General features: G+C 37.1%; 1 protein-coding gene across 1 annotated transcript in view; it reads left to right on the top strand.

Moving 5' to 3' along the window:
• The window catches only part of PLXDC2 (plexin domain containing 2), a 475,164-nt gene that overhangs the window by 383,484 nt on the left and 79,053 nt on the right, over positions 1 to 12,627 (top strand). The window contains exons 11-12 of the mRNA XM_059183993.1: positions 7,824 to 7,974; positions 9,782 to 9,820. Coding sequence (XP_059039976.1) covers positions 7,824 to 7,974; positions 9,782 to 9,820 — 190 coding nt within the window. The remainder of the gene's footprint in view (positions 1 to 7,823; positions 7,975 to 9,781; positions 9,821 to 12,627) is intronic.

Genomic DNA, 12,627 nt, shown 5'->3' with positions numbered 1-12,627 from the left:
TTATATAGCATAGACATTTTCACAATGTTTATTCTTCCAATCCAGGAGCATGGAACATTTTTCCATTTCTTTCTGTCTTCCTCAATTTCTTTCATGAGTACTTTATACTTTTCTGAGTGTAATTCTTTGCCTCTTTGGTTAGGTTTATTCCTAGGTATCTTGTGGTTTGGGGTGCAATTGTAAATGGGATGGACTCCTTAATTTCTCTTTCTTCTGTCTTGTTGTTGGTGTAGAGAAATGCAACTGATTTATGTGCATTGATTTTATCTCCTGGCACTTTACTGAATTCCTGTACAAGTTCTAGCAGTTTTGGAGTGGAGTCTTTTGGGTTTTCCACATATAGTCTCATATCATCTGCAAAGAGTGATAGTTTGACTTCTTCTTTGCCGATATGGATGCAAATCCAAATGCCCTCTATCCCTACACTTTAAGGAGTTTTGATCAGGAAGGGATGCTGTACTTTGTCAAATGCTTTTTCAGCATCTATTGAGAGTATCATATGGTTCTTCTTTGTCTTTTATTGATGTGTTGTATCACACTGATTGATTTGCGGATGTTGAACCAACCTTGCAGCCCTGGAATAAATCCCTCGTGGTCGTGGCGAATAATCCTTTTAATGTACTGTTGAATCCTATTGGCTAGTATTTTGGTGAGAATTTTTGCATCTGTGTTCATCAAGGATATTGGTCTGTAGTTCTCTTTTTTGTTGGGATCCTTGTCTGGTTTTGGGATCAAGGTGATGCTGGCCTCATAAAATGAGTTTGGAAGTTTTCCTTCCATTTCTATTTTTTGGAACAGTTTCAGGAGAATAGGAATTAGTTCTTCTTTAGATATTTGGTAGAATTCCCCCGGGAAGCCGTCTGGCCCTGGGCTTTTGTTTGTTTGGAGATTTTTAATGACTGTTTCAATATCCTTACTGGTTAGGGGCCTGTTCAGGCTTTCTATTTATTCCTGGTTCAGTTGTGGTAGTTTGTATATCTCTAGGAATGCATCCATTTCTTCCAGATTGTCAAATTTGTTGGCATAGAGTTGCTCATAGTATGTTCTTATAATGGTCTGTATTTCTTGGGTGTTAGTTGTAATCTCTCCTCTTTCATTCATGATTTTATTTATTTGGGTCCTTTATCTTTTCTTTTTGATAAGTCTGGCCAGTGGTTTATCAATTTTATTAATTCTTTCAAAGAACCAGCTCCTAGTTTCGTTGATGTGTTCTATTGTTTTTTTGGTTTCTATTTCATTGATTTCTGCTCTGATCTTTCTTATTTCTCTTCTCCTGCTGGGCTTAGGGTTTCTTTCTTGTTCTTTCTCCAGCTCCTTTAAGTGTAGGGTTAGGTTGTGTACTTGAGACCTTTCTTGTTTCTTGAGAAAGGCTTGTACCGCTATATATTTTCCTCTCAGGACTGCCTTTTTTGTGTCCCACAGATTTTGAACCATTGTGTTTTCATTATCATTTGTTTCCATGAATTTTTTCAATTTTTCTTTAATTTCCTGGTTGACCCATTCATTCTTTAGAAGGATGCTCTTTAGTCTCCATGTATTTGGGTTCTTTCCAAATTTCCTCTTGTGATTGAGTTCTAGATTCAGAGCATTGTGGTCTGAAAATATGCAGGGAATGATCCCAATCTTTTGATACCTGTTGAGACCTGATTTAGGACCCAGGATGTGATCTATTCTGGAGAATGTTCCATGTGCACTAGAGAAGAATGTGTATTCTGTTGCTTTGGGATGAAATGTTCTGAATATATCTGTGATGTCCATCTGGTCCCGTGTGTCATTTAAGGCCTTTATTTCCTTGTTGATCTTTTGCTTGGATGATCTGTCCATTTCAGTGAGGGGAGTGTTAAATTCCCCTACTATTATTGTATTATTGTTGATGTGTTTCTTTGATTTTGTTATTAATTGGTTTATATAGTTGGCTGTTACCACGTTGGGGGCATAGATATTTAAAATTGTTAGATCTTCTTGTTGGACAGATCTTTTGAGTATGATATAGTGTCCTTCCTCATCTCTTATTATAGTCTTTGGCTTAAAATCTAATTGATCTGATATAAGGATTGCCACTCCTGCTTTCTTCTGATGTCCATTAGCATGGTATATTATTTTCCACCCCCTCACTTTAAATCTGGAGGTGACTTCAGGTTTAAAATGAGTTTCCTGTAGGCAACATATAGATAGGTTTTGTTTTTTTATCCATTCTGATGCCCTGTGTCTTTTGATTGGGGCATTTAGCCCATTAATATTCAGGGTAACTATTGAGAGATATGAGCTTAGTGCCATTGTATTGCCTCTAAGGTGACTGTTACTATATATTGTCTCTGTTCCTTTCTGATCTACTACTTTTAGGCTCTCTCTTTCCTTAGAGGACCCCTTTCAATATTTCCTGTAGAGTTGGTTTGGTGTTTGCAAATTCTTTCAGTTTTTGTTTGTCTTGGAAGCTTTTAATCTCTCCTTCTATTTTCAATGATAGCCTAGCTGGTTATAGTATTCTTGGCTGCATGTTTTTCTTGTTTAGTGCTCTGAATATATCATGCCAGCTCTTTCTGGCCTGCCGGGTCTCGGTGGATAAGTCTGCTGCCAATCTAATATTTTTATCATTGTATGTTACAGACTTCTTTTCCCGGTCTGCTTTCAGGATTTTCTCTTTGTCATTGAGACTTTTAACTTTTACTATTAGGTGATGGGGTGTGGACCTATTCTTATTGATTTTGAGGGGGGTTCTCTGCACCTCCTGGATTTTGATGCTTGTCCCCTTTGCCATATTGGGAAAATTCTCTCCAATAATTCTCTCCAGTATACCTTCTTCTCCCCTCTCTCTTTCTTCTTCTTCTGGAATCCCAATTATTCTAATGTTGTTTCGTCTTATGGTGTCACTTATCTCTCGAATTCTCCCCTCGTGATCCAGTAGTTGTTTGTCCCTCTTTTGCTCAGTTTCTTTATTCTCTGTCATTTGGTCTTCTATGTCACTAATTCTTTCTTCTGCCTCATTTATCCTAGCAGTGAGAGTCTCCATTTTTGATTGCACCTCATTAATAGATTTTTTTATTTCAACTTGGTTAGATTTTAGTTCTTTTATTTCTCCCGAAAGGGCTTTTATATCTCCCGAGAGGGTTTCTCTAATATCTTCCATGCCTTTTTTGAGCCCGGCTAGAATCTTGAGAAATGTCATTATGAACTCTAGATCTGACATATTATCAATATCTGTATTGATTAGGTCCCTAGCCTTCGGTATTGCCTCTTATTCTTTTTTTTTCTTTTTGTGGTGAATTTTTCCGCCTTGTCATTTTGTCCAGATAAGAGTATATGAAGGATCAAGTAAATACTCAAAGGGTGGCAACAACTCCAGGAAAATCTGCTTTAACCAAATCAGAAGAGATCCGAAATCGTGAGGGGGGAGAAAGGGGATAAAAAGAGGTTCAGAAAGAAAGAAAGAAAAATAAAAAACAAAGAAAAGAAACAATTAAAAAAGAAGACGAATAAAGAAAAAGTATAAAAAAGAAAATATATATATATTAGATAAACTAGTTAAAAAACATTAAAAAACAAAAGCGTAAAAGTTAAAAATATTTAGCAGAAGAAGAGAAAAAAATTGAAAAAGAAAAAAACATTAAATTAACTGCAAGACTAAAGAATCATGGGGAGAAAGCCATGACTTCGTGCTTTGCTTTCTCCTCCTCTGGAATTCTGCTGTTCTCCTTGGTATTAAAACTGCACTCCTTGGTAGGTGAACTTGGTCCTGGCTGGATTTCTTGTTGATCTTCTGGTGGAGGGGCCTGGTGTAGTGATTCTCAAGTGTCTTTGCCCCAGGCGGAATTGCACCACCCTTACCAGGGGCCGGGCTGAGTAATCCTCTGGGGTTTGCTTTTGGGAGCTTTTGTTCCCTGAGCGCTTTCCGTAGAGTTCCGGAGCACGGGAATACAAATGGCGGCCTCCTGGTCTCTGGCCCGGAGGAGTTGAGAGCCTGGGGCCCCACTCCTCAGTGCGCCCTCAGAGAACTGCACCCAATTACTCCCGTTTCCGTGGCCTCTGGCCGCGCTCCAAGCTCACCGAGCCTGCGACCGGTTCAAGGTAACCCGAGCTGTGAGCTTACTGTTGGCTCTGTCTCTGTAGCTGGCTTCCCCGTTCTAATACCTGTAAGCTCTGTGACACTCAGACACCCACGATCCTTCTGTGACCCTGCGGGACCTGCAGCCACGCTGACCCCACCTGGGCTTCACCCCGGTTTAGCCTCTGGAGCGATGTCCCTCAGCAGAACAGACTTTTAAAAGTTCTGATTTTGTGCTCTGTTGCTCTGCCGCTTGCCGGGAGCCGGCCCTTCCCCCTGAGGTCTATTTTCCCGTCGCTTTGGATTCACTTCTCTGCCAGTCCTACCTTTCAGAAAGTGGTTTATTTTCTGTTCTAGAATTGCTGTTCTTCTTCTCTTCAATCCGCTGTTGTATTTGTAGGTATTTGCAATCTTTAGATAAGCTATCTAGCTGATCTCCTTCTAGCTGAAGTATTCTCAGCCTGCTACTTCTCCGCCATCTTGACTCCTCCTCTGAAATTTAAATTTTATACGTTATTAAATCTGCTAAGACATTTTTGTAGTCTACGTTACTAGTTCATTTTTATATTTTGCCTTTCATTTCTTTAAATATTTCATATATAAATTTTTGTGCATCTTATATTAGATGATCACAGTATCTAAAGATTTTGGGAGTTTAAATATGTTGTTCATTGTTTTTGCTGACTTTGTCAGTGTTTTGTTTTCTTTTTGTGTTTTTATATTGTGTCCTTTAATTAGAATTGCATTTTTATTTTATCCTATTCCTTGGGAACCCCAAGGATCTAAATAGATGGTACTTTCCACCAAAGAATGTTTGATGAAGAGCACCTAAGAATTTTAGGGGACACCATATGTCCCTATTTAGTATGGAGAGGAGAGGTATAAATTTATCTCCCCCATCTACTGCTGGCACAGGCTTGAATTCCTTGAAGCAATATTGATTTTTAACATTGCTTGCCCTCTGGGAAAATCCTGCATTTTTCCTTTGTTTACTGCATATGACTCCTACTACATAGTCTACAGCTTTAGCTTTGTTTTGTTTTGGGGGAGAGACAATAGAAAGGTACCCTTGGAGATTTTTTTTCCTTCCTGCAAATCCTAGTAATACTTTAAAATTCAAATTTTATCCAGAAGCTACTTGGTTTTGCAGAAGGAGGCCCATTTAGAGTCTTTAATCTGCTGTTACTGCTGTAAGCTAACAAGTCCAGGATATTAGGTTAAACAATCAGGTATTTGCTAATACTGGTCTTTGACAATAGAAAAACAGAAGGAAAATAATTTGTGATGAGTTCCATTGGAGACTTATTGAGTTTGAGATGTCTGTGACACCCACATGCATAAGTTAAGTCAATAGATGAATATTTGGGTCAGAAATCCGAGAGATATGTGTATTGTTGGTATCGATTTATGTAAATCGACATAAACATGTGAATTGAAATCACGGGTATGGTGGAAATTGCTGGTGAGAATGCATATAACAAAAAGAGTAGTCAAAAAAGATCTATAAGAACTACCAACACATAACAGAGAGAGAAATAAAAAGGAGTTGTAAAAAGCTATCAGAAAATTTGTGCAAGTATGTGTCATAAAAGCCAAAACTAGAGAGTGCACAGCTAGCTGGGCCCCATGCTGTGAGATGTGAAGAATATAGATGATTTTGGGCATAAGGAGGTATTAGAACCACCAGCATAAGAAATTTCAATTAACTTGTATTGGATAACAAAGAGATTTTCCTAAGTAGGAAAAGTGGGAGTCTGTGAAGACCAGAGCAGACCTGTCTCTGGAAGTATGACTGAATGGAAGGAAAAGTAGGGGAATGTCAGAAGAGGAGAAGAAGGACTGAGGAGAAGAGGGAGGACTGAACATTTAAAATAAGACTGGACATGCTTGAGTGCGTTTAAGTGCTAATGGGAACAAAGCAGAGGAAAACCTGAGATTGAAAACATTTTGAAGAGAAAGAATGGTATTAAATGAGCAAGTTCACAAAAACCTGACAAAGTGGACTGAGTTGGGCCAAAGTAGAGGTTGAGAGAGTAGCTATAAATACTGGGCTCCCTCCATGATTACAGAAAGAAAGAGGGACAGGTCTATACAGATTCAAGCATGAATCCTGATTGGTAAAGACATGCAGAGAAATCTTGCTGATGACTCTTATCAAGGAAATAAAAGGTGAGCCCATGGGGTAAGGTTAGGAGAGGCATTATGGGATTAGAGTTTTCAGTAGAGTGGAGAGGGTTTGCAGTTGATAATGGAGGATAGAGGGAGAGGAGACCAGGAAACAGGACAGTGTTGCCAAGCAGCTCAGAAGGCCCACTGAGGCCGCCCAGAGGTGGTAACCCTATGGAGTTCCAAGCCTGGGTTGTGTGATTGTTCTCCAGCTTCTTCTAGCTTTGTTATAGGGCAGGGAGAAGGCAGGTGGGATTTTTGGTTTGTTTTTTGGATGTTGTTTTTACTCCATTTGGTTTTGGGGATTTTCTGAAAAGGCAGAAAAACAAAACAGGGCAAGATGAAGGAATTGGAAAGAGAGGTTGAAGTAATGAGGGGAAAGGGGGTTGAAGGGAGAAAATCATTGTACTTGGGCTTTCAGTGTCATCAAAGGAGAAACAGAGTCTGAGTGAAAAGATTCTTGGAAAGACTGAAAAGAGGACAACTGGATCTGTGATCTCAGAACAAAAGCATCTCCAACTGCCTGTGAGGTCCAGGCTGGGGGGTTGGAGGGGAAGGGTGGTACCTGACATAGAGTCAGCAAGATCATTAGACCACTGGGCTGAGAAAATGTGGGATCCTTTACCTTTATTCCCATAGGATATTGGGAGTTGAAATGGGGAAGAAACTTGTATCATATTCCATTAATGAGAAAGAAGCCATCTCAGGAGTTCTTGCTGAACTAGTAATAAGTGCATTGTACTTTGTTAATGACAAGAGAAGTTGGAGAAAGAAATTTACTTAATAATAATTTTCAGAAGTGAGATGAGTACCTCCCAGGTGCATACTAGTTATTTTCTAAAACCTACCAGAAGGATGGGGTCCTTTGAAGAGCAAAGAGGTAGGGAGAAACACCAGCTTCTAAACCATAAAAGTTTGGATGTTGGAGATTGTTGCTGGTGAAGGTCAGAGGATTTATATTTGTGGTCTGTAAATAAAAAATAAAATATGCATCTTTTCCTGGTGTCTTTGAAAATCTAGTTGTGATAAGGAGAAATGGGCTAAGGGATTATAGGAGGGTCATTCAATCTTTTGCTCGGCTGATTTTGAATATTTCATAAAAGAAAACAAAAATTTTAAATATTCTTTCTACCTGTGGTAGATTGTTTCTGAAACAATAAAGTAATATGGAGCATTTTACCAAATATTTAGAATTTAGCATTACCGATTTGAAATGCGTTCTTTCTCCACATCTCTAACCATGTTTTAAATCTTATCTTTTTGCACACGTTTTTCTTCTTGTATGAACTTCTCCCTTTTGACATTATGTCTTTTATAAATCACTATAAAATTTAAGGCAAGATAAAAAGTAGTATGAAAGGTTAACCACAAAAATAATGAAATCCGAATATCTAAAGGTGAAAACGCTTTACTAATATCCCATTTTATTTCTCATCTATTTTGTATACTTTGTAAATTACTATAATCTACAAATATTGTCCTATTCAAAAATAACTGATTCCTCATCTTGATCTGAGAGTAATTTGTGCTTCACAGCTCAGCTTCTTTCTTGTAATTTTTTAAAATGCATATACGATCTTTCTTAAATTGTTTTCCCATTTTTTTCTCTTGTTAGTCCAAAGAGAAGATGTGTGAGAACACAGAGCCAATGGAAAGTTCTTCTCAAACCACCACAACCGTACAAGCAACAACCACAAAATTCAGGGTCCTAACGACCACCAGAAGAGCAGTGACATCCCAGCTGCCCACCAGCCTGCCCACAGAAGGTACTCTCGATATTTCTGCTTTCTTTCTTAGAAGTGTGTTTTTTATAGTGATTTTATTTATTTATTTGAGAGAGAGAGAGAAAGCAAGCATGAGTGGAGAAATGTCAGCAGGAGAAGCAGGGAGCCTAATGCGGGACTCAATTCTGGTACTCCAGGATCATGACCTGAGCTGAAGGCAGTCGCTTAACCAACTGAGCTACCCAGGTGACCCTTGCCTTTTTTCTTAAGGAAGAGATAGTCACTGTGTTGACATGAACTGGAGTAGCTCTCTAGAGGGAAAGCTATCCGTTGGCAAACTGGACTTCTAAAGGATTTCTAAAGGGGAAAAGACAAAATTATTATGGAACAAAAAGATGTGTTAATATTCTTTTAATATATGGTGACTATTATTAAGATTGAGCTTTTTATAATATCCTGGCTACCTGTGCTCCCTAAAAAGGAAATACAGACTTGCTTTTATATTGCTAAATTTTGTGGTACCTGAATTCAGTATTTCAGTCACAGGAGAGAAAGGCAAAAGGCATAGAGAGAAAATAGATAATTCTACTTATATGCTGTTCTAATATTTACCTAAATACAGACAATAAAATCTGTTGGTCTATAATCTATAGAGAGGCACTGTGTCTTGAAAAACATTTCTTCTGCCAGAGAAGACAAAAATACTAGAAAATATTGATGTATGGGCACAACTCATTGGGGGAAGAAAGTATATCAGCTAAAATAGAATCATATATTCTGAATGGTACCACTAGGGAGAAATGTGAGACTAATTGGCCAAGAGTGAGCTTTGGGGGGGGAAATGATCTTACTTATTTATAGTCATCAAACTTGCTTTCATTTGAATAATAAATTAAACTTGAAACTTTTGCTTTTAATTGAAATTTAATTGGATAGTAAAGGTTAACTCGAGGCACACCCGGATGGCTCAGTCAGTTGAGCATCTAACTCTTGATGTTGGCTCAGGTCATGATCTCGGAGTGGTGGGATCAAGCCCCAAGTCAGGCTCTGTGCTCAGTGTGAAGTCTGCTGGAGAGTCTCTCTCCCTGTCCCTCTACCCCCTCCCCTCACTCAAGCTCTCTCTTGCTCTAAAATAAATAAATAAATCCTTTAAAAAAGATAACTAGAGTAAAGCTATAAAATGAGATGAGGACAGCTGCTAAATACATCTTATTGCTTTTAAAGCCAGTGTTGTATTTTAATCCATATTTGGGGTTGTTATACAGCCTGTAAAATATTTTTATAGTTCGAATTCTACCCCATGAAAATACTACTTCAATTTGAATCCTATGCTTTAGAATAAAATATAACCACTTAAACAAGAGGAAAGAAAAGGCATGTTTATTTGTTTATTTTGTTCATTATGGGCAAGATCTTTTCATTTATGATTTTGGTCATATTTATTAGCAGTGGATAAGCACCTAAACTTTGAAGTTAAATTCATAAATATTTTAGAATTTCCTGATCTTTTTTTTTTAAATGAATAATGAAGGCCATCACTATAGAGTCTAATTACAATAAGTCATTTTCAAAGATTAAAAATAAGTGAACTTTAAGTTAAAATTATAACTATAATTTTCTCAAGATCTTAAGAATCTTATGTTTTACTGAAGTTTTGATCTTAAAATCTTAGTAAGAAATTGTAGTATTACCTGTGTAAACTAGCACTTCACTCTCATTGCACTAAGAAATTCACTAAGATTTTGAAATCTATTAATGTTATAATTAAGGCATTGGTAGACTATTGGTCATCAGATTAATGCATCATTAAAATTTTTTTGGTTACAATAACTTCGAATTTCTCTTCCAGATGATACCAAGATAGCACTGCATCTAAAAGATAATGGAGGTAGGAATTGATTTTTTTCTTTTTTAAATACCTTTAGATACTAATTCATTTCATTCATTTAAATATGAGAAAGGATTTGTGGGCTTCTAATATAGAGTGAAGTTATATTTCAATCTCTGTTGGTATTTAACTTGGGAAGAATTTATTGTTCGGCTTGAAAATCGAAACGGTTTCAATAGTGGAATGAAATTCTAATCCACATGTTTGCCTATAAAAAACTACAGGACACCAATGAACAATTATAAAGTGAAAATTTATCCACAGATCTTTTTCTTCTTTTTGTGCTATTCTTTGGTTTGATTGTATATTGAGTATCTACATGGTGGAGGTATTGGGTTCAAATGGGTTTTTTTCCCCCTCTAAGTTGACTATTCAACATTCTCTATAAATAAAATTGAGAAACAGACCAATACAGAAATATACTTTATAGGCGTTTTATGTTTTAGGTGAAGCTAGGGACAAAAATTAGACGTGCAAAAAGAACATCTTGGTAGTTTCATACTTCACATTTTCCTAAGAAAATTTAGCAATATCTGTAATGGCCCTTGAAAATTTGGAAGAAAATTTTACCGAAATTAAGACTGTGAAAGATATTGCCTACATTTTAAAAAATAGTTGTTTTTTTATTAAACTGTGTTGGCTCCTATGTGCTTCTCTATCAGTTTCCTGGCTTTTGATAAAAGAGATTTTTTTTTTCAGTAACTGTTTATTCAGCTCAAGATGGGGAGGTGTTTCTCTTAGGAGCTTCTCTTACGTAAATGGGGCCACCCTGTGACTTGGATCTTTACTTTTGCAGCCCCAGCTGATTGTGGAAGTCAAATTCCAATGTGTACCTTGTTAGGGTTTCTTTTTTTCTTTTAGCAACTGTAGGGAATAGTTTCTAAATTACTCAGTGGACATTAAGTAACAAGTACTTTGATGTTTTCTTAGGTTGACTCTATGGTAAGGTATATATTGTAGCATCGTTAAATTTCATATCAATCAATTTGAAAGATAAGCTGCTTATTAGCCTGTTCATGTAATCATTATTAACATCAATTATCCATTGTCTTTGGTCTGTATCATAGTGTTTTATTTCATTCATTCTTTTCTTATTAATATATTAATAGTGTGAGCAGATAGCTTTACAGATGACCATTTGCAACATATATACAAGCTAGAAATAGGTTAAAATCTTAGCACTGGAGGGGGTAATAACAATTCCCCAGTTCAGAACTTCTCAGAGCAGGATGCTACTTAGCTTCATGTGAACATAAGTCTTAAAGTTGGTGTTACCTTATGAAACGGAGGACTGCTCCCCAAGAGGCTTCTGTTGTATTTGTTGTACTTAATTCTTAATATGGGTAGTGGTTTCGTTTCTATGCTTTCTTTTCTCTCTCTCTCTTTTTTTAATATTCTAAACATTTAGAATAAATATTCCATAATGCTAACAGAAAAAAAAAAAAGATTACTGTGATTAAATAGGTATGAGATACTCTGGATGAAAGAAAATTAAAAGAGGTTTCTTTGCTAGAGAGCTGTTCAAAGCTTTTATATTCATTTGCTTATTCATTAATTCCTGCTGAATGCCTAAGTGCAGGGCACTGTTACAGGCTTGGGGCCATGATAAGTGAACAAGATGTTGCCAAATTCTCTGCTTTCGAGAAGCATGTATTCTTTTTTTTTATTTTAATTAATATGCAATGTATTATTTGCTTCAGGGGTACAGATCTGTGGATCATCAGGCTTACACAATTTACAGCACTCACCATAGTACATACCCTCCCCAATGTCCATAACCCAGCCACTCTATCTCTATCCCTCCCCCTCAATCCCTCAGGAACCCTCAGTTTGCTTCCTGAGATTGAGTCCTTATGGTTTATCTCCCTCCCTGGTCCCATCTTGTTTCATTTTTTTCCCTCCCTACCCGCTACAACTCCCGGCCTTGCCTCTCAAGTTCCTCATATTAGAGAGATCATATAATAATTGTCTTTTCCTGATTGATTTTTTTTCACTTATTCTAAAGAAATTTCAAGTTGGAAATAAAGAATTAGTGTTGGGCATTTCTCCACGATTTGGTCATAAAACTTTTCTGTAAGTTGCATCTCATGAACTGAATGTTTTGTGAAATGTACTTTGGGAAATAGCACCCCAGAATATTACCAGTTATCCCAAGGAAAATCCTTAGTTTTGTTTAGTGCAGCAAGGAATCTGAAAACATTGAAGATTTTCTTAATGCAGTGCATAAAACTGCCTTATGAAGTTGAGAAATCAAGTGAAGTAAATTCCTGATGCAAATGGAAGACGTTTTTTTTCTTTTTTGTTATACTAGAAAAGTTGACTGTTGGATTTTCAGATGATGGTTAATGTGCAGCATGTATCCCCCAGAATTCCAAAATATCACACTTTAACTGTGTCTATATACAGGAACTCTTTTCATGCCTGAGGTTGTTTATTAAGCACTTTTTCTTTTTTTCTTTTTTTAAGATTTTATTTATTTATCAGAGATCACAAATAGGCAGAAAGGCAGGTGGGGGGTGGGAGGGAAGCAGGCTCCCTGCTGAGCAGAGAGCCCGATGCAGGGCTCGATCCCAGGACTCTGGGATCATGACCTGAGCCGAAGGCAGAGGCTTTAACCCACTGAACCACCCAGGCGCCCCTAAAGCACTTTTTCTAAAAGTACAGTTAGAGCAGACCAAACTGACCAGTATTAAGATAAATATTCCTTCAAAACAGTACTTAAGGGAAATTACACATTATTTTTTATAACATCTTCATTAAGATATCATTCTTTCATTGTTTTTTATCTCATGGAATTTGAAGATGGA

The sequence above is a fragment of the Mustela lutreola genome, chromosome 8, assembly GCF_030435805.1.
Source record: "Mustela lutreola isolate mMusLut2 chromosome 8, mMusLut2.pri, whole genome shotgun sequence".
NCBI classification, from domain to species: Eukaryota; Metazoa; Chordata; class Mammalia; order Carnivora; family Mustelidae; genus Mustela; species Mustela lutreola.
The sequence above is the reverse complement of the archived record's forward strand: the minus strand, read 5'-3'. Positions and strand labels throughout refer to the sequence as shown.